At 30.3% G+C, this 22,652-nt stretch overlaps 4 protein-coding genes across 8 annotated transcripts; 1 reads left to right on the top strand and 3 right to left on the bottom strand.

Annotated features, from left to right (window-relative positions):
- The first annotated feature begins 2 nt into the window (after window positions 1–2).
- Window positions 3–12,238, top strand: LOC105201508 (graves disease carrier protein homolog). 4 transcript variants are annotated; one of them, XM_039456083.1, is made up of 8 exons: window positions 6–107; window positions 5,875–6,068; window positions 8,053–8,145; window positions 8,695–8,828; window positions 9,541–9,726; window positions 10,073–10,229; window positions 10,314–10,455; window positions 10,638–12,238. In XM_039456083.1, exons 2-8 carry the CDS (start codon window positions 6,005–6,007, stop codon window positions 10,810–10,812), a joined length of 951 nt encoding a protein of 316 aa, XP_039312017.1. In that variant the 5' UTR covers window positions 6–107; window positions 5,875–6,004; the 3' UTR covers window positions 10,813–12,238. The 4 variants fall into 4 exon arrangements, with proteins under 4 accessions (XP_039312021.1, XP_039312017.1, XP_039312013.1 ...); XM_039456079.1 differs by having other exon boundaries at window positions 20–107; window positions 5,870–6,068; XM_039456072.1 differs by lacking the exon at window positions 6–107 and adding an exon at window positions 1,107–1,218 and having other exon boundaries at window positions 5,870–6,068.
- Window positions 1,636–3,902, bottom strand: LOC105197154 (KIF-binding protein). 2 transcript variants are annotated; one of them, XM_026134503.2, is made up of 2 exons: window positions 3,571–3,902; window positions 1,636–3,483 (listed from the first exon to the last, which is right to left on the bottom strand). In XM_026134503.2, exons 1-2 carry the CDS (start codon window positions 3,623–3,625, stop codon window positions 1,946–1,948), a joined length of 1,593 nt encoding a protein of 530 aa, XP_025990288.2. In that variant the 5' UTR covers window positions 3,626–3,902; the 3' UTR covers window positions 1,636–1,945. The 2 variants fall into 2 exon arrangements, with proteins under 2 accessions (XP_025990288.2, XP_039311971.1); XM_039456037.1 differs by having other exon boundaries at window positions 1,636–3,486; window positions 3,571–3,900.
- On the bottom strand, window positions 11,956–19,312 carry LOC105201502 (serine/threonine-protein phosphatase 2A catalytic subunit beta isoform). The gene is made up of 6 exons (XM_011169534.3): window positions 18,967–19,312; window positions 15,965–16,174; window positions 15,528–15,791; window positions 15,264–15,436; window positions 15,036–15,143; window positions 11,956–14,718 (listed from the first exon to the last, which is right to left on the bottom strand). The coding sequence occupies exons 1-6, from the start codon at window positions 19,066–19,068 to the stop codon at window positions 14,646–14,648; spliced, it is 930 nt and encodes a 309-aa protein (XP_011167836.1). The 5' UTR covers window positions 19,069–19,312; the 3' UTR covers window positions 11,956–14,645.
- Window positions 19,313–19,736: 424 nt separating this feature from the next.
- On the bottom strand, window positions 19,737–22,482 carry LOC105201486 (protein phosphatase 1 regulatory subunit 7). Its single transcript, XM_011169524.3, has 6 exons — window positions 22,351–22,482; window positions 22,067–22,241; window positions 21,892–21,992; window positions 21,376–21,572; window positions 20,833–21,304; window positions 19,737–20,755 (listed from the first exon to the last, which is right to left on the bottom strand). Exons 2-6 carry the CDS (start codon window positions 22,077–22,079, stop codon window positions 20,555–20,557), a joined length of 984 nt encoding a protein of 327 aa, XP_011167826.1. The 5' UTR covers window positions 22,080–22,241; window positions 22,351–22,482; the 3' UTR covers window positions 19,737–20,554.
- Window positions 22,483–22,652: the final 170 nt, after the last annotated feature.

Below are 22,652 nucleotides of genomic sequence, written 5' to 3' on the forward strand. Positions count from 1 at the left end.
CGCTTGCTCGTAACTATGCGTTCAATGCGTTGCAACAAAAATTTCTCGAACAAAACATGTTCGAATACGCTGACCACGCTGACGGTTTCGACGAGATTGTGGAACACGTAATGTATTTGCTTCTTGATTAATCTATAATAGATGTAGGGTTAGTTTCATAATTTCAGACTTTAAAAAAAATAAATGAAGAAAATACGATTGAGAATAGAAGCAATAAATATAAATAGATAAATTTTATTTAATCCCAGAGGGGAGGAATTATTATATAAAAAAAACATTCATTTTTTTATTTGTTTTACATATAAAAAAATATACAAAGAACTTTAAACTGTTATTAATTTTTTAAAATTATTTTTTTAAATTCAAGTTTAAATTAAGTTAAAATTAATACCTTCCAAATTAGTTAATCTATAAATTTTATAGGAGTTTTTTGGAGATTCAGGGAAATTGTTTGAAAATTTCTTTGCTATATTAAAATCTTATTTAAATAATCAGAGCCATGTCGAATGCAGTGATATAATTTATAGCATTTGAATATTATAAAAAGATATGGGAAAAATATTAAATATAAAAACTTGCTTGAATTCAGTTGCAATATTTGAATATATCAAAATATTTTAGGCACCTTTGCATTCTCTTAAACATCCCATCATATTATTTTTAATTGGATATGTTAATAATTTAATTATTTTACTTATAACTATAATTAAAATCTTATTATTATCCCTCTTGTACTATTGATAAGAAAATTGACATATTGCAAAAGATATCTGTTTTACTATTAGGAATCAAATATTTCTCATGTACCAATATTTGATATTTTATTAAGAACATTAATTTTTAATTGAGGAAATCTCAAGGAAAGAAATAGAAACGGAATATATGAATGTGAAACATATACAAAGTGAATGAATAAGATGTTTTATTAAATGTTCAGATAATTTAAAGTATAATTAATGCATTTTGAATCTAAATGTACAATATTTGATTGATATTTACATACTGGTTGAGAAAATTTTAACTCATTTATTATTGTTCATACACGTTTAATTTCTGTTTCTTTGATGCAAGTGATATTCATATTGATTGAATTTCTATTAGCACTTACAGAGAATGTTTAAATCATGTATCCATTCAACATTGTCAAAACGAGACTAATCTTTGAAATTACCAACAATAATACTTTGGAAATATGTTGCTGTGAAAGTGCTAAAAGAGGTAAATTAATATACTTTTGTAAAAGCATTTAAATCTTATATATCTTATAAAAAATACATTTGTTCTTTAATTCGCTACATAAATGCTGCATAAGAATAAATTATTTCAAAGTTCTAACTTTTTCCTAATATTTTTTTACAAATAATTATATATGAGCATTCTTACAATTTATCAATATATACATATATACATATATATATATGTGCATATATATATTTTTTTTATTTATGTAAGATTATTGTCCTCATAAAAGTTAAAAATAAATAAATATATAAATATATATATATATATATGATTATGATTATATTTATATAATCTTATATAATCTTATAGAAGATTTTATATAAGATTATTTTTAATTTCTATAATGACAATAATCTTATATAAATATATAAAAATATATAAAAATTATAGGATATTTGTACATTTTATAAACTATTGTTAATTATAAAGTAAGACTGATTTTATATATAATAAATGTAGTAACTTTATACATTTCTGTCATATATATCGAAATAATATTGATAAGGAACATGACTCATTTAAGAATTACTTAATGTTAGATAAATTTATAAAATATAGCTATAATTAATGAAAAGGCAGTGTTTAATTCATAAATCATGTCTCTTATATGACTTTCGTCTAATAAAAAAATGCATTAAAATAATATTGTCCAAAAAATGTTATAAAGAGAAACCATATAAATTGAAGAAAGAACTAATTTTTTTTAACTATCAATATTTAAATACATATTAATAGATAACGAGATCAATTTCATAAATCGTTTCGCTTCCTCTGATATATCTTTAAATGGCTCGTTGTAATATGACTCCTCAAGCATTAAATCTATAACAGTGGAACACGAAGTGACCAGTTCATACCAAATTCGCTTATAAAGTAATAATTCTGAATCTGCATCAACTGTTGTATTAAATTTATGACAAAGTTTCTCTAAGCATTCTACTCGCCGTTTATGTAGTTTTATTTGTTTATCTCTATGCTGTTCAAAACCTGCTAAGTATTTATACGCTTCAGAAATATCAAGCGTTATCTTCATATGAGACTCAATATCAGTATCTGCAGTAAAACATTCATTTGCTGTATCAAGATATCTTAAAGTTTGTATGAAAACTGATTTGGCTTCAGTGAGATTTAATATATGTATGTCTTTGATCTGATTAGTTATTTGTTCTAGTTCTTCCTCTAGGTTGGAAAATATTAGCAGTTTTGTTGATTCCTCCACAGATTTGATTTCTAATTTTGAAATATCCAACTCACAAGAATCTTCTTTATATTGTAAAAATTTATACATCCAAAAACGTAAAAATGCAACTCCATAGGTGCCCCAATATTTACCACTAATAGCATTTATGTAATGACAATTATCATACAAATAGTCAAATTGGGATTTTTTTGATGGAGAAACTTCTTCTGTAATTTTAAACTTTCCTTCAGAAAATTTACGTAACACATAATCTGCTGTGGCAATGTAATTTCTAGCTTCTACAAAACGACTGTTTGCTATGAAGTATTGTGACAAATCGAATAAGGCTAAAGCCAAATTTATACTCTTATCATCAAATTTGTTTTCAGATATTATTTGTGACAGTTGGCGCTCTATTAAATTATGCATGTACGATACAAATCCATGTTTATCTTTTGGCTTTAGTAAATATAGAATTCCTAAGTCCTGTAAAGTTGTATGATGAAAACCATCCAATATAATCTTGGGATTTGATTCTTCTTCTTTAAAACCAACAATAGCTGCTATATGAACAGGATCAGGATAATCGTCTCTAATTGTGTACTTCAAATATAGCTCCATTGCAGTATTCAAGAATTCAAAAGTATACTTCTTGGTTTTCAATTTGTTAGAAAGTATAAAATTTAATTCATTGAGGGCATCAAGGGATGTCAATATAGCTTTAGGGTTCAGCTGGTTTCCTCGTAACAGTTCCAAACATCTTGACAAACATACTAAAGCAAGATTTACTTCTTCAAGTATTGTAGAATCAACATATATTTGACCTATATTATGATAAGCTGCGGCTAAAGCAATGATATCATCGAGTTTTGGATTCGTTGAAATATCGATTACATTATTATATAATACTTCCAATCTTTTCTCTATCACTTTGATCTTGTTTTCTTTCCTGGAAGGTTTTACATCGTCTTTTAGATACTTTATTTCAAACGACAATTTTAGAACTTTAAAAAATTTTTTGCTAATATTCATGCTTGTATCAGCTTCAATTGGTTTCGCTTCTGCTATAGATATTACAAAAAAAAAACCGTTGGAAGATTACAGAGGTATATTACGATTTTTAAACAAATGGTTATTATATACATTACCAAGTTGAAGATTTGCGCGCCTCTCCTCCATCACTTGTCTCAAAAACGCGAACATTATTACTTGATATTTATATAAAGATAATTTGCAGGATAGATTTATTCAATCGAGTTACGATCTGCACGTTTATTACGTTTTTTCAATCCTAGATGGGGGATTACCGGAAACACGTGATATACAAAAAAAATGAGAGGGAACTTACAATTTTCAATGTCCAATAGAAACATCTATTTCACAGGGATAAAAATATTTTGTATTTAGGGTCCCTAGCGTGTTCTCCTATTTGATTAGCAAACATAACCAGGATCATAGAGGGTGCTTTCCAGCTACGACACATAAAGTCACTAGATTTAGAAAGTACCGCAATCATTCCGCCATTTTGGCTCCAACATGCGGCACATTTAAAACGTGCATATGTGTATAAATGTATTTAAATAAGAAAGAAAATCAAAAATTATATAAATTAATTTTATTTACAATGGTTCTTATTCACATATGACTTTATTGCAACGCTTTTATTACTATATGTGTTCAATACGCGTTAATGTTATATGTGCGTATTCTATATGTGTTAATATTAATATATATTTTTTTAAGGTAAAATGGATGTGTGCTATAATAAATGTTTTGATAAGTTTAAAAATAATATTGTGACATGATGGCACAAAGTCTGTACGACAATTATTTAAAAACATTTTAATATAGTCTAAAGGTTTAAATTTATTCGAAATTAGGCATGTTTTTAAACGTTTAATATCGTTTTATTTCTCGGAGTACAACAATAACACAACAGATCTAACGCATCTCACGGTGTCTCACGGTAAATAATTGCACTTAATGTGTAGATACATACATTATGAAAGTGTGCACTTTTTACACTTTCCGACGCCATTTTGGCTCCAAATACTTATACATTGAGTCTTATGAATTGCGGTACTTTATTAATCTAGTGACTTTAACGACACAAGTCGACACTGTGTAACACAGTGTCCATTAGTGTGAGTGAAACAACTAAAATTTTCTCTCTTACACTAATGGACACTGTGTTACACAGTGTCGATTTGTGTCGTAGCTGGAAAGCACCCAGAATAAGGCCTCTAGACCAATGAAAATCTTATATAAATCAATATGGCGATTTTATACTGGATGCTCCGAATGCTCATTGGCCCAACGATCTTATGTTATGCTTTTACTCTGGCTACGGTCCACTTGACGCTACAAATGCTTCGAAATATTCTTCAATTAGTCAATTTGTAAAATTCATTGTTCTGATTGGTTAATCAAACACTTCGAAGCATTTGTAGCGTCAAGTGGACCGCAGCCTCTGTTAAGCCTTTTGTTCACGTTGTTAGAAATCAGTTCGAGATCTCAGACAAATTTTCAGCAATGTTGGACACAAGGCATTAATGCATTTCATGTAGAATGGGTTTGTAATACTTTATAAATCTAATGACTTTAGGTGCGTTCAGCAGAAAAAGTAGCTTTGGAACTGTTATAAGATTCTTTAATACAATTGATTCTTGTCCTTAGCTTCTGCAGGGTCTGAATGTATAAACCAATCACAATAATCTTACAACAGTTGGAAAACTGCTTCTTTGCTGAACGCAGCCTTTATTTAAGCACCATCTTCTTGTTTATCAAATATTAAACAAGGACAATGGGACAAACGCTGTGAGCGCCAAAGTGAACGTTATTCATACGTATATTGAATATGGGTCTAAATTTATAATTGTTTCTCAGATTTCGAGATTAGTTTATTTGTCTTTGTCTTGCGTACTATGTTTTAAAATTAAATTTCAAGATTATTTAAAATTACATAAATAAATTAACTTATTTATACATATAACTTCATGTTTATATTAAAACAAATTATTATATTTATTATGGTAAATTATATTAAATCCAAATATTTATGTATAACGCATATAAATTTCTATGTATATAATTATACTATCATAATGAAATCATAAACTGAACTTAATTGATCAATTAAATTAAATTAAATTAAATTTTAATCAATTAAAATCAACATTTAATCAATTAAATTTTTTCCCGGGAATTTTAATTAGCTAATGACCTTAAATCGTTAAAAATCATATAAGTAATAAAAGCTCCTGTATGTATTACATACAATATATATAGGTTGATGTTTCCGCTCGCGATTAACTATCAGTAAAATTGAAAGAGAAGATTTTAAAGTACAATGTCAGTATGACACACACTATGCCTCTTCGTCGCAAGACACAATACAAATTGATGTGAATATTTCACATTTTTTACATAAGAATACCATCATTCAAGGTCAGTGCTTCCTGATTTCCCCCTCTCGTCTGAAATCACACGAAGTTAACGGGACGCTCGCTAGCTCCTGCACGAGCAGTCTTGCTCACATTTTTCTAGTATACTCTGCATTTATCTTGACGTTATTCAGCGACTATGACTCGACCAAAAAAGAAAACTGAGAATTACGAGGCGATTGTGAAAAATCTCGTAGCCGGTGGTAAGTTGTCATTGAAATTCTTCGAATTCTATATTTCTTTGTTCTTTTTTTGGTTCAGCGTTCATTCTCTGAAGGTAGCGTGCGAACGTATAGAATGCTGGATGTTTGAGATTTTAATAGGGATTTTATGAACGTTGATATTACAAATTTCTATTCCTAGTTTTTTTTTTAACATTTGGAGTAAATTTTTTAAGTAGGCGCTTATATTTAAAGCAACTTTGACTAAACTCTGATTAACATAATTAGTGATTTTTAATTTTTCTTTTTAATTCAATTAACAGAATTGTTTAAAGTAAAATAAATCTAATTATATCATTCGTTATCTCTAATCAAATTTTTTTATTTGATCAACATCTGCAAATTAATAATTCTATCCATGTTAATACTAAAGAATCGTCGATTAATTTTAATTAATCAGAGTTTCTTTTATTTATTACATTCTAGTTTTAAAGTCAATTTATATATTTATTTAAAAATCGGATTAGACACAAGAAAATTTAAAGAAAATGACGTAAATATTTTATGTAGAAAACGTATAATCCCTTAAAAACTAAAACAAAAAGATTCTTCACTAAACTTTAAATGTTTTCTTTTTGTTTCTTTGATTATATCGTAATTATTTTATGTGATGTAAAAAGGTATGTTTTATACATATACATACATGTGGGTGTGGGTGTGTGTGTTGTATTTAAAACAATAGACTTTCATATATTTCTTTAAATTTTTATATAACATAAAATACTGTATTAAATATTATATAATATTTAATTTAGATATTATATATTGTACAATATTGCACAATATATAATAATTATTAATATAATTGAAATATTATAAGGAAAATCAAGTTATAATCAGTACTAAGTAAATTAATGGATATATGCGTTATATGTATAATTTTTGTTAATTATAAATAAAGTTAGAATTGATGCAGGCTTGTAAAACTAAATCAGTTAAAAGTGGCGTTAAGATTAGATTAATTTAAATTATTTTTTTATCAATTTATTTCCTTTTTATCTCAATGATCACGTTTCCAAGAAATCGACGTGACAGCAAAGCAGTAATTAACACATATAGGGCGTTCATACGAGAGCATTAACAATCATTTGTCGAACATGAGCAATCAGTGTTAAATATATTTAACATTTTATTTGTTAAATTAAATTTATCAAATCATAAAAGAATATTTTTTGAGAATGTTTTTTTTTCTTTTACATGAGTAAAGTTTTAACTTACAGAAAAAGATTAATAAGTTAATGTACTTTAAAAATAACTAGTTAAATAACCAATTAAAAATCAACTCATTTAAAAATTAATGAAGTTAAGTTATTAACTATTTAACTTCATTATTTAACTTTTAACTAGTTACACCCAATTCTGATTATGACACTGTACCATTGATTAAATTTGAACAATGCATAATTACATTATCAGCGCTATATTGCATGTGCGTTATTCTTTGTTTTACTTTTAATGAAAAGTATAATGTTAAAATGATGCAATAACACTAATGAGCGCGTTTCTTGAACGCAGCCAATATAATTAAACATTGTACAAGTGTAATATTTAGAACGTAAAATATAATTTGATAAAGATAAAATATATCTTATCTTATAAAGATAATTTGCAGTATAACACAAGCATTTTACTTATCTTATTTATCTTTAACTCCTAAATCTGTTTAAATTTGTTTAATTTTTTACACACGTTCTCATATTATTCCACAGCACATGATTTAGTCACAATACATGAATAATTAGACATGACACAAAAATGTTAAATTAGTCAATTAATCGAACAATTTTGCTTTCTGTTTAAAAAAAATTGCGTAATATATTAATTAATACTGCGACGTATTAATTTTTATTATATAACTTTTCATTATATAACTCATCAAAATATTTTCGAAGATTCGCGTAATAGTTGACGTAATTTTTGCCATTTATAAAAAAGCGTGAATTATCTTCTAAATATGTAAATACAGGTGTTGCTGGCATGTGCTCGAAAACGGCTGTGGCACCTCTAGACAGGATTAAAATTTTATTGCAAGCACAGCATGAACACTATAAACATTTAGGTAAGGACACAAAATCGATAAAATTCCCATCTAGGCGGTACTAGTATTAATATTTTAGAATAATAAACACGAGAAAAAAACCGATTTTAAAACCAGTTTTACAAATCTGTTTTTTTTCGAAATACGGAAATATACGATTAATAATAACATTTATTAATGACTTACTTACTTGAGACTTAATTTATTACTATTAGAACTCTTAAAGAAATCTCGAAACGATTGATATAGGAAACAATAAACCTGATATTATCTTTAGAAAAAAAACCCTCGAAAAATACAGCAAGGAATAAAACAAAAAGTTTTTCTTTTCAAATTTTTGAGAATTTTTTCGGAATAGAAATACTAGACAATACCTTTGGTTTTGACTTTGATATATGTTTAGGATCATGCTTAGAGTCATGGCCCTAATAACATTGTATACAACAATAGAAAGCACTTTGGAGGGATCTTCTTTAAATGGGAATTTTACCGAAAATTCTTTTGCCAAGAATAGATGCAAATAATGCGAAATAAACGTACATGCATGTATATAAATAAATTTTTTTGCAGGTGTTTTCTCAGGATTCAGGGAAATTATTCGACGCGAAAATTTCCTTGCTTTATATAAAGGCAATTTCGTTCAAATGATCAGGGCAGTGCCGTACGCAGCGATACAATTTACGGCATATGAACGATATAAAAAGGTGCAAAAAGAATTAGATATTAAAACCTGTTCGAACTTAGAGTGAAACCACGTATCAAAATGTTCGGATTTAATGCAATCTCGCTTTCTTTCAATTTAAAATGTTCCAACACATTATTTTAAATAATAGGTACCAATAGAGATTCTTTAAAATAAAATTCAATGGTTTTTAAAATAAAAAATTGTTTGTTATAAGCATGAACATTTTTCTTGGCTCACTTATCTCTTTCATTGCCCGATTTAATTATTTTAAATTGATGGTGAATCACTTAATTATTTTACAATAATAACGGATTATTTTACTCATCACTATCTTACACCCTTCTTGCATTAAGAAAACTGGCATTGCGAACAATTTCAGTTTTTTACTAAATATTCCTTATATATTAGTAATATTTGATATTTTAAGGTAAATGTCAATTTTCAATCAATAAAGAAAATTTCAAGGGAACAAGCAAAGACATTTATGTGTGAAACACAAATTACGCGGATAAGATTTTTTTATCAAATAGTCAGATAATTTAAAATATCATTAGTTACAATAATTTAAAACATCATTAGTGTATCCCAAATCTATGTGATAATACTTAGCCGATTGTATACGATGTTTGAGGAAGTTCAACTATTCGATTCTGTGTTGTACATACACGTTCAATCTGTTTCCTAGCTATAGTTATTAAAACTAATATTGATGTTTGCGTAATTTCTGTCAGCACTTAGAGGGATTGTTTGAGCAAAGTTCGCATATAAATGGGTTCTTGGCCGGAGCTGCCGCGGGTGTTACGGCGGCTGCAGTTACATATCCACTCGACACTATCAGAGCAAGACTAGCCTTTCAAGTTACCAGCAATACACTTTACTCTGGAATCAAACATGTCGTTGTGAAAATGCTGAAAGAGGTAAATTAATATGCACTTGAAGTTTACTTTTCAGAGATGCATTTGAATCTACAGAAAATATCTTTAGATCGTAACACTAACGGGTGTCTTGATTATTTCATCTTGTAGATTAAAACAATTGTGAAGATAAATTTTGAATAAAGGGGTGAGATGTTTTTTGAAAATTTACATTGAAATGCATGAATAAATCAATAAAATGTGTACAGATAATAGATTTAATATTACATTTATTTTCTATGATACGCTGTAAACTTGATTAAAAATTTTATCAATTTCAATTTTTGATGCCCCCTCCCCTCCTTCCACATTATTTTAAAATAAGATAATCATTATTAAATATCTCTAGGAAGGTGGCTTTCGAGCATTGTACAGAGGTTTCTGGCCAAATATGTTAGGCATGGTACCATACGCCGGATTTTCTTTCTATACGTTTGAGAAACTAAAATATCTAAGTATGAAATATGCGCCGCATTATCTTTGTTCCGAGCATAAAACAAATACCGGTACGTAAGAGGCAAGTCACTCCAACAAAGCCAATAAACAACAAGTGTATAACACTAATATTATATCACCTTTTTATTGCATAGGTGGCCTTATATTGAATATACCAGCAAAATTTCTTTGCGGAGGTGCTGCTGGTGCTGTAGCACATACCTTCTCTTATCCATTAGATGTTACAAAGAGACGTATGCAATTGGCTATGATGAATCCAACTACATATAAGTACGCGTAAGTATGATAAGAGCAATGTACAAAAATGTTAAAGTTTTGCAATGCTTTATATAATTGATTGCCGCTGTTTAATATTATCTTTTTACTTCATTTTTATATTAAAGGATATTGAATTTATTACTTAATTTATTAATTAAATGTATTTATTAAATTCAAATAATAAATTATTATTTTCTCAGGTCAGGGATGTTGTCTACTCTTAGCATAATATACACCGAGAATGGTATTGTGAAAGGTTTATACCGTGGAATGAGTATCAATTTCTTACGAGCAATTCCCTTCACGGCTGTTGGTTTTGCAACGTATGAAGTGATGAAGCAGATGCTCCATTTAGACACTGGAATAAAACTATAATTATAATTTATATATATATTCAGTTGAATTTTTTAAATAAAATAAAAAACTTTTCAATATTAAAATTGTGTATCATATCTATAACAATCTAATTTATTACGAAACAGAAAAAATAAACTGCAAATCGTATGATGCAATATATCTTATTTTAAATATTTTAGTTTTTAAATTAGAAATTCATATAAAAATGTTACATATATTACGTGATATTCAAGATTGATAAATCAAGAATTAATACTTTTAATTTTTTCTAAGAGAAAAATTTGCATACATTGATATGTAAATATATATTAAAAATTTTTTTTAATTTGTAAATATAATTATAGCAAACTAAATTAAGATTATTGAGAAGACAAATGACATGTGTTTAATATTACATGTATCTTACGCAATTATATTGCATAATAGAGAGATTGCAGATATTATACAGATTGCATAATGTTTCGTAAAAAATATTATATAGATATTTGAATACACAATAACTCTTGCTCCAAAATTGAAGGAATAAAATTATCACTCTGAGTGAATCATTACTCTGACACGTAACATGCATTATTGTAATATACACTAACAAAACTATATTTTGCGAAAAAAAAGAAATATTCCTGTACATATTCTATAACATTTATTTGTACATATAACTCAGAGATATACTGATGAAATTTTATCTTTATACATATTACTATTTTTTGTTGTGTAACGTAAATACAAGTACCAAATAATAAACTAATAAAATATGAATTTTTTATATATATACAAGATAATACTTCAAATGATTAAAAACATGCATAGAAAATAAATTTTATACACTAAACATTGTATTCTTTGCAAAATATTGTGAATATATAGAGTGTAAGCAAAACCCTATCTAAATGTGATAATATCTCTTTATTTCTCTAATTCCTTATAATAAGATGACATTATATAATTATATGTTCATGGCATTTTTCTGCTCCTTTTCGCAAATCTGGACTTATCTGTGTGTAATAGCCAGATTTTGCAAGCTAAATTAAAATATCCAAATAAAGCTCATCGCGTAAAGATTAAGAGAGTATTGCATGCTTATAATGTGACCCGATTCTATATTTACCGTGTATAATCGATTTAAGTATTATTTCAGATAAGTTAAAAAATTATAAAAGCTATCACAAAAAATTTTTAGTTTATTAGGATATACAAAGTTTGCTCCACACATATTGTAATATTCGAATTAACCATATAAATTTCTATAAAGTTAAATCTAAAATGAAACTAATTTCTTTCTCTCTCTCTTTCTCTCTCTCTCTCAAACAGTTAAGATTATTGTATATGCGTATATTAATGACTTATTTAATTTATACAGTACGAGGATTTTTCAAAATTTAGATTAACAAAAAATATTCAATGCATCGATGGATCTCTAAGAATACAAGATGTTCCATTTTAATGAAAATAGACAAATATTTTAAAAATATTATAGATTTACACAAAATGATGTATTAATATTTAAAAAATATTAAAAAAAACTTTTTAATAGAATGTATTACAATAAGATATGAAATCATTTGTAAAATATACCTCTTTCGATCATCTTAATACTTTTACATATAAAGTTATGGGCTTTAATGTAATTAAAATTCATTAAGAAAAAATATAAGTTTCATTTTTTTAAAGATAATCATTATATTTCAGAAACAACTTCACTTCTAATATGTACATCAATAAGAGGTTTATATCATTCAAAACTAAGTAATTGTACATAAATGATTTTTGTGTAATTTTATTCATTCATCATTTTTAAGATATTTGTTTTTCTTGAAATGGGGCATCGTGTATAATAGCGTTCCAGTTTTCTAATATGAAATCAAAATATGATAATATTCATATAGATATTAAGGTACTATGCATGTCTACTGAAACAACTCTATTTGGTAGTGTTTCAGTATTTCATATTCATTTCGTCCGTTGTATGAAGGTCGGTATGCAGTGAGAGGGCAATAAATAGAGCAGATATAAAATTAGCTATAATAATTGCTGGTACCTATTATTCCTTCGCCATATCTTTAAATTCCGCCGCGTTATATATAATACTACAAGTGCAGTTTCGTTCTATAGGAAAATTTATTCTTATATTATTGTAGTCTAGAGAATATTATGTATATACGTATATTGTATAATAGAAAACGGAAAAAAGAAGAAAAAAATGCTCAGCCTGCATTGTGCAGAAGGCTCGCGTTAACTCCGCGCTGCATCCTGTGCTGTATATGGATTTACAGTCTTAGTTAATTGCTATAATGTGCATCTAACACATTTCACGTTCACCTTGTCGTTCCTCGTCATCGCTATTGTAATTGCTTCATTATGCATATTTGAATTGCTATTCCTTATTTTTATAAATACATCCTCGTGTGTTCTTTTTTTTTCTTTTAGTTGTTCATCGTACACAAATTGCTCCTGTATTGAATGAATATAAAATTTGATATTGGGTTGCTTTGGCTTGCATTACACATGTTTATTTACCAGAAGCATCATTTCATGTCTGTTAAACATAGTAAAAAGGTTGTCGGTAGGTTCACAAGCAAATTTTCATTTTTAATTTAACCGTCATGAATGCATAGATTCACTCAATATAAAGTACGTGTTTCACTTTAGAAGGCAGATAGAATTGATGCAAAAGTGTTGTATTTTTTAAAATTATTAAGCAATGTAACTCAATTTTATATTATAGTCTATAATAACAAGAAAAATGTATGACAAATCAAATCAACTAATTTTATGTACAGTATTGAATAGCCACTTTGTCTAAATAAAAAAACAAAAAGTGCAGATGTAGATATCATTCTCATTGATTTTCCTTTTATTGTACAAACGCGTATTACTTCGTAAAAATAATATTATGATTAATAGAAAGCTATGTCAACGAGAACGAGATTTACATTTGCCTTACAAAAATTTCTATATTGTTTAAATAAAAATGTCTACTCTATAAAACAATAAATACTGCGCAGAAGCGACTGTAATTTTAACGAATCGATTGCTCATCTGATATCTGATTGATTCTGATGAATTCGTATGTGTAATGCCATATTAAAACCTTTTAATAACTTTTTTACTTGCAAATTATATATTTATTAAGTTATATGGCACAATTCATGCATGCCAATTTACTGTTGCATCAAATCACCTTGCATTTCCTTCAAGTGGAACATTTCATGCTCCATTCACACTAATAATAACGTGACACTCTCTTAAATATAAATTATGACCATTTTGGTATATTTTCTTGAAATCTTGTATGACAATTTCGTTTAAAACGCACGATCATTCAGAATACACACGATGTTGCTTCATTAATATAAATTTCTCTCTCGACAAGTTTTAATATTCTCATTCAAGATTACAAAACGATACCACCTTATACCGATGATTTTTTTTTGTTCTACCTATTGCGCGCAAACGTGTGCATTATTATATATTCAGTTTTTTTTATAATAAAAATACAAGCGGATATAATAAAAGTTGTAAAACTCAATGCTACAAGTGAATTTAATCGATACGTGTGTACATTATTGTATTATTTTTTCCTTTTTAGTGTACAAGTAATGTCGTCTACATGTATCATGTAAGGCACGCACTGAACGTGCGTGTAATCTATTCTATCTCTCAATGAGACACCACAAAGTGAGCCATGATATAATACTTGGGGCTACATGTGGTATGTGTGAAAACATGACGGAGCCTCACACTCATTTAGCGATGTTCTATTGTAAATTATATGTTATCTGGCGTCACTATAAAGTCAGAATCGCGTTTCCATTCCCCTACCTTGACACTTAGCCCTGAAGTCTAATTCTTTAGAGGAAGTAGTCTGGCGTTCGCCTGGTAACGTGTGGCTCTCCACGTCTTGGTGCTGGGTCAAATTGTAGGCTGTAACACAAAAAAAAAAAAAAAAATTATTATATTTGCATCAACTACATTATATTTTTTAATGTCTTCAATTGTATCAGTAAATTTTTTTAACAACAAAAGTGTAATGCCGTATACACAAAAACAAGTTTATAATAATTTTATACATTAAAGAAATTTAATTTATCAAATTATATTTTGAATTTAGAAAGAAATTTATCATATATTCAAAGTTTAAATATAACAATGTGCATACACACGTTTAATACTAGGCCAAAAGAACAAACTGTAAATAAATGTTACATTACAACACATGACTATATTAAAATTACACTTACAATGAATATTTTAAAGCATCATCTAGTTCCATGATTGCAGCTTGATTTCCGCAACGATAACAGTAATTAGGTGCTGAGAATATAGTTACAACATTACGGTCGTGACACCTGAAAATGTACATTATAAATAACATTATATATTACAAACTTCGTATAAAATGTCCTGGATCGTATATATGTGTGTGATAGAAGCATTTTAAAACTAAATGAATATCAAAACACCCATACCAATTGTAACCCTCCATAACCAACTGATGAGCTCGTGACACAAGCGTTAGCCCGTTGGAGTGGTTAAACGTTTCCGAAATATCTTGACCAAAAGTATAACCTGCCCCGCGGGGTGAAATACCCCATCCTCCTCTATCATCTGGATCTGACCAAAGCAGATCACACATGGGACCCTAAAACAATTATAATGTATAAGACAATTATAATGATAAATCATTCATTGTTACAACAGATTTTATAAAAATTACGAAAAGAGACACTAACTTCATGTGGCACTTCCTGGAGACGATCTAGAGCACGTATGTGATCTAAAGTGTCAATCGATGGCGACAGACCACCATGCAAACAAAATATTTGGCCATCGACTAACGCCGTTAATGGTAAATAATCGAATAAATCCGTAAAGAATTTCCATACATTGGCATTCCCATATTTACGTAAGCATTCATCGTAAAATCCATACACCTGTGTAATTTGCCTCGATTCATGGTTACCTCGTAGAATGGTTATTCTTTCTCGATATCTCACCTTTAATTATACAAAACAAACAGGAAGAAGGGAAGAGAAAGAAATTAAATATATGTTTCTTGTTTTCTGTTTAAAGAAAAAGTAAAGTATATGTATGTGCTGCCCAATGAAATACAGCACATTAACAGATTATTATTAAAACCATAACATAATTTAATAAAACTGTACTATACCTTAAGAGCTACGAGCAAAGTGACAGTCTCGACCGAGTAGTAACCGCGATCAACGTAGTCACCCATAAAAAGGTAATTTGTATCAGGTGATTTGCCACCTATTCTGAACAGTTCCATCAAATCGTGGAACTGCCCATGTACGTCTCCGCATACCGTTACAGGACATTTTACTTCTTGTACATTTGATTCCTTAGCTAAAATTTCTTTCGCCTGAAAGTTCGAAAAGTATCATAAGATAGATGCACATACGTAATAGCATTCAAAAACAATGGAAATAAAAAAGTAAATAAATTGCATGAATAAGCGATGTATACATAATATGCAACCCATATCTCTCTCTATTTTAAGTCATTTTTGTGAACACAAAGAAGATAATAATCTGTATCAACTAATGTGATAAGGAAGATATCACACTGATAGATTCGCAAAAGATAAATATAGCTTGTATCAGATTGCGTACTGGATAGCGAGCATATAATCTTTTTCCTAAGACACAAATATAAAAGATAAAATTTTTTACAAGAAATAAGAAATGCCATTTTGTCAAATTATTTATAATTTAATAATAGAAATTTGCAATATAGCTCTATTGGTTCAAATTAAATATTTTAATTTATTTAAGAAAAATTAATTATTAATTTAAAATTTATTCAATAATTAATGTAATTTTGATATTTTTAAGTCAAAATTTTTGTTTCACAATAATAAATTTTTTTTAATTTACTAATATTTATCATTATTTACATCTATTTTTTTACATAAAAAATTACATTAATTAATAAACATTAAATTGCAATATTTTATTGAAAATCTGGTGATTAATGTTTCATATTAATTATTAAATACATTTCTGTAATAAGTCATTTACAGTACTTTTTAAAGATTTATAATATCAGTTGGTGGATGGATGAGTGAATTAAGTAATAAGATAAATATAATCTTCTTGAGCAAGTAAGCTGAAAGAGACAAGGTAACAGAAATAAATGTGTGGGAGAGGCTAGATATTTTAATAAAGAAAAGTAAAAATAGGAAAATAGGATTTGATAAGACTGTGATAATATAAAAATGTATTAACATAATTAATGAGAAGACAAGAGGGTAGAAGATAAAGATATGTGAGATCATAGTACTGTATTAGATAGTTAAGAAATTGTATAAATATAAGAAAAGAAACGTAATATAATAATGTAATCCAGAATTGTACAAGCTATATAGAATATAGCTATAGGAAATAGTTATTAAGGAGGTTGTAATTTAGCAAAGCAATATAAGCCTAGTTATGCAGTTAGGTATGGACGAGTGAGGTAAGTAAAAATATAAACAAAGTTCCTTTTTGGCTATGTAAAGCTAAAATAATAAAGTCCATGTATTTCTAGCTTTATTTTACGATTGTGTTTTATATCTGATAATTGTATCAACATGCAATTTATAAGAGTGTAATTAATAACTGATATAAAAATACTAAGTAGATTTGCAAGATTCGCTTTGATCGAAAAATTACTTCTTTCTTATTTCTTATGCATATATCGGTCTAATATTTTACTTAATATTGAAAATTTTTACCATTGTAAAAATGGAGAAAATTTTCATGTTTTTACTCTAAGAAAAAAATTACATATTTGCTGCTCTGGAAACTAAGGATTGTAAATTAAAGATTAGAATGCAACCAAATGAAAACTAAATAAATGAAAATTATTTGATTGGTCAAACTCTAATCTTTAATTTGCAATCCTCAATCTCCAATGTGTCTGACACAGGCTGACACGTTTGCAATCAGAAATTATCTCTCAATACTCAGAAATCCCTCTTAACAAATTTCCATTGCCAATTATAGATCTAATTACCAGCATACATTTACATCAGATACTTTGGCCAACTGGCATAAAATACAGACACAACGCAGCAATGCATTATTGTAAAGAATGTCGCGACTATAATACCATCTTCAAACGTCTAAAATAGATTCATTCAAAAGTATATATACTAGTTTCATTTAGCTCAGTCTATCAAGAACTAGAAACATCAAAATAAGCCACGAGAGCAATCGAGAGCCGAATGTTCCTCAAGTAATCCTCATCGCATTGCCTCCTAAAGTGTTCATATCAAAGAATTTCCTTTCGTCGAAACGCCGGTCAGCGTTTTAATCAATTTAGGAGAATTTTTGCTTTTCGCAACATTATGTTAAACACAATGGCAGATTATAAGTAATCGCGTGATTCATAGCGAAGTGATAATATTCCTCATCATCATGCTTTCTCGCCCGTCGAAAGAGAGAGAAAGCAAGCACTCGTGACAAATGCTGTCGCAGATATTCATAAAGTGTATTCGTCGCCGTTTATCGCGCAACGATAAGACTATTCCATCTTCTTAGGCAAATCGTAGAAACGCGGCTCGCGAGAGATGCACCTGTGCAAATTAATTACGAGCGTGGAGAGCGTGGTGCACCTGTTGCGGCAATCGCGTTAACAGGTTTAAAAAACGGGCACGGAATAATCGATCGAGAATAGCTCGCAAATCTCGGTCGGCCCCAAAAGGTGGGCCTGGAAAAATCGCGGAGCGAGCATCACAGAGGAAGGACCAGAGTGCGTCCGGTCGCGAAGCACGCGTCCGGGCACTACGTCCGAAGTACAAGACGACGGCGCAGCGTCGACGACAGGAAATCCCCGAGGTTACCCGTCGTCGGGGCTCCCGACGAGAGACGAGAGACGAGCGACGAGCGACGAGCGACGAGCGACGAGCGACGAGCGACGCGCGGCGTGGACGATCCCGCGGCACTCGACACATCGGCGATGTACCATGTCCGACGGCAATGCGCGACGGTCAAAGGTAGCGTGAGTCGTCGAAGCACGATGCGCGCACGGTGTCTCTGCGCTCGAACGCGGCACACGCGACAGCCGTACGCGAATAATTAACGCGAGAGGCGCGACGCGGCCGTTTTTCTCCGCGCGGCCGGGGACGGGACGGGGCGGAGCCGAACTCAAACGTGCGTAGCGATCGCGTACCTTATCGCAGAGGGTTTTCACTTGGCTTTCTGTCAGTTGTTTGCAGTCGTTTAATTGTTCTATCCACTGGTCAAGTTCCTTGAGCGACGCCTTATCCTCCATCGTACCTGTTCCACAGTTTCGCACGGAAGTTAACGCGGCGGGCGGGCGGGCGATCGGTCGCACCCCTTCACTAGCGCATGTAATCCGTCGCCGTCGCGTGTCCCTTTTATAGGCGAAACTAAATCATTCGAATTTATCTCCACCACTGGCCGCGAGTCTCCCGCAACACACAGATACCCCGTGAAAACGGAGAGCGCTCATTCACACAAAATGGCTGAACGCCGAGCGCTCGCGCGATACGTCACGCGGCGCACACGTATGTGCGTGGGGGCGCTCGCGGCGGGCGCATGCGCGCGGCCGGTCGCGGCGCCGGCCAATCGCGACACGCAGGGACGACGACCGCGCACGTCACTATCTACGGTAGGTTGCGCTTCTTGCGCTCTCGCGAAATGGAACAGACTTGAGACGCGATTGAAATGATTCTGTAGAGCAACTTCTGGCAACTTCAACAAACTCCGATTAATCAATTAAAAATTTAAAAATTTAGTAAAATTTTTTCTAATTTTATTAAAATTATAATTTTTCTATGTTGATGTCCACATTAATTGCCACACGAATATAAAAGTAAATTCTAAAAGAAAATCTTTTCGTGCAAGATATAATTAATCGTTCACTGTGGCAATTCAAGCGCAAATTGCGGTTCGAAATTAATCGATTCCCTCGGCGAGTTCGAGACATTTAATAATGATTTATTTATGTAAGCTTAGAGTATACTGCGCATGATTACATAGTAACAATAATTGTTATCAAGAGGGGTCAACAAAATGACAAAAATTACAAAAAACTTCCTTGGCGTTACTATAAAATATGGATATACATTTTAACCTTATAAAACCTTGTATCGACGACGCTGAAGAAAATAGATCAATTACATCAGTCAATTGATTGAATTGTTCAAATATGTCAATTCTTTCTTCATCCGAGATCTCAGACCAATTCTAGCATCGTGAACACTAGGTTTTGTAACACACATTAATCGTTAAAAATAATTGTAGGAAATAATCAAAATATATCTTAAAAATAAATGAAATATTATTCGCGACTATACCTATTATATTCTTAACACAATTTATAAAGAAATATACATGCAGATATTTTCTCACAGAAAGGTGTAATGATATGATGGTATATGTAATTAGAGGAGGAAGAGAATATATTAAGATTTGTGTGTTTGAAGTAGAGTTGCTTCAGTTTATCATAATGACACAAGGACCGATCGTCTCCCATTTTTTTTTCTAATACAAAAGAAAATTACCAAATAACTTCAACAGCGAATAGTTTCATAGTAGTCTAATGTCAAGCGCGCGTTCGGTATAAGTACTATTATTTATCTTATGTGGCCAAGCCTCTACGCAATGATCGTATCGAGTACAACAAAAGAGAGTAACAACAGTGCAATATTTGGATTCCATCACATGGATTCTTCATGACAACAATGTTTTGCTATTTCTTTAGTCGTACTTTCTATTCATAATTTTACTTGTTGTTATTCCTTCCACTGTTGACCTGTTTTTCTCTTACAAAGAGTCGCATCTAGTTGTTCTAACCATGGCAACAACAGCATGATTTTTCTCCTATAATTTGGATCCTTTGCAATGGGATTGTGCTCCAGATATACAGTTTGCAATTTTTTGTTGGCTGTTAAACTCTCCAGTGTGTTCCAGTCTTCAATTTCATTATTATTCATCTGCAAATGTTAAATGTAATAAATTATAATACTCAAATAAGTAAAATAGAAACATCTATCCTCTTAATTTTTCTTACCCAAAATTCTTCAAGATTTTCAAGATGATCCACATTTTGAATTTTTTTAATTTTGTTATTAGCTAAATCCAACGTCGTTAATCCTGGGCAATTTTCTATACCTTCTATGCATGTGATACCATTTTCAGATAAATACAATTGATCCAATTTTTTTAATTCCTCAATGTTCTCAATCTTCGTAATTCGATTACTTTGTAAACTAAGCAGTGTGAGGTCCTTCAAACTGTCCAGATTTTGGATTTTAGTAATTTTGTTCTTGCCGAGATATAAATTGGTCAGTTTGTCAAGACTCTCCAGATTCTCAATTTCACGTATCTTGTTATCACCTAATTCCAAGGTCGTAAGATTCACCAGATGCCCGACATTCTCAATTTGCAAAATCTTATTCGATGATAAAAATAATTTTTGTAGATTCAACAAATTGCCCAACCCTTCTATCTTCTTAATGCGATTGAATGATAAATCCAAAAGTCTAAAACCCATAAAATTATTAGAGTGTGTCATTCATTTTACAGAATTACATGACAGAAATGAAAGACATACTCTAGATTCACGAGAGCATCCAGATTCTCTATGGCTACAATTTGATTATCCCTTAATTCCAATTCCACTAAACTAGTGAGCGTATCCAGATTCTCTATCTTCTTAATCAGGTTCCATGTGAAGCATAATCTTCGTACTTGTGTCAGTGGTTCTAGATTTTCCAACTTGGTTAATCTCGAGTGATTGAAGTCTAATTCCTGAAACAATCAGGATAACAATAATTTCACTGATAAAATATTTGGGGTAATATACAATTATTCCTTAATTTCAAAACATTGAAGTTTGTTTAACCAGTAATGTTTTCTATCAATATAGATTACCTTTAATCTTAATTTAACTTACAAAATCTTAGAACTAAAAAGAGGATAAAAAATAAACCAAGATTAAAGTTAATCTATATTAGTAGAAAGGGACATTTGCTGTCAGAGACACATTTTGCTGTTAGAATTCATAATCCATATCTTTTGTACATATAGAACTTTTAATAGATATAAATCACTTCGATAAGAGACCCACTTCGCTATCAGGATCTATAATTAATATCTTGTCAGGCTCTTCCGACTCCTCAGCCTCGTTTTCGACCCTTATTTCGGCGGAACCCTCGCTTTTGTCCTCGTCTGAAATAATTGGATTAAATATAACCTAAATCTGTACGTGTACAAAATTAAACTTTGCTTTTTGAGCATTGTACCGTGATTAGCCATTGTTGAAATTGTGAGATAAAAAGTGACAGGCGCAGATTTGCCAAGTTGCTCAGCTGACTGACGAATTCAACTATTACTAATTAAAATCAACTTAAAAGAGTGATTCACTGCTCCCCACTGCGACTAAACCGGTATCTTCGATAATGCACGATTATAGCAATACTAAAAAAAAATTACAGTAAACACGGTAAAACGTTGAAGGTCTAAAACGAGCTACGTATGAAGGAAAAACCCATAAGCTAATAATATAAATAATAAATCAATCAAACACCATATGAAACATGATGTCATCCAAGACTGCTAAGTGGCATTGAGTGGCATGACTCCAGCGACTCCAGTGCCCTTCGACGTCAAAAATGGTCAAAAAGGGCGCCAAAGACGGAGCCACCTCTGCTGCGTCTGCAAAATTCTTTAAAAAGTCTGTTCGTTTTATCAGCTTGAACCTATTCACAATTCGTCTGACGTCCGATGTATGATGATCTAATATCCAATAGGAAATAAGATTCCCATAGAGATGAATGCTACCATTTTCTGGACTGGTGGCGATATTGCTCGTGAGTGAGGCTGAAGTCC

Source organism: Solenopsis invicta, chromosome 1 (genome assembly GCF_016802725.1).
Source record: "Solenopsis invicta isolate M01_SB chromosome 1, UNIL_Sinv_3.0, whole genome shotgun sequence".
Taxonomy (NCBI): Eukaryota; Metazoa; Arthropoda; class Insecta; order Hymenoptera; family Formicidae; genus Solenopsis; species Solenopsis invicta.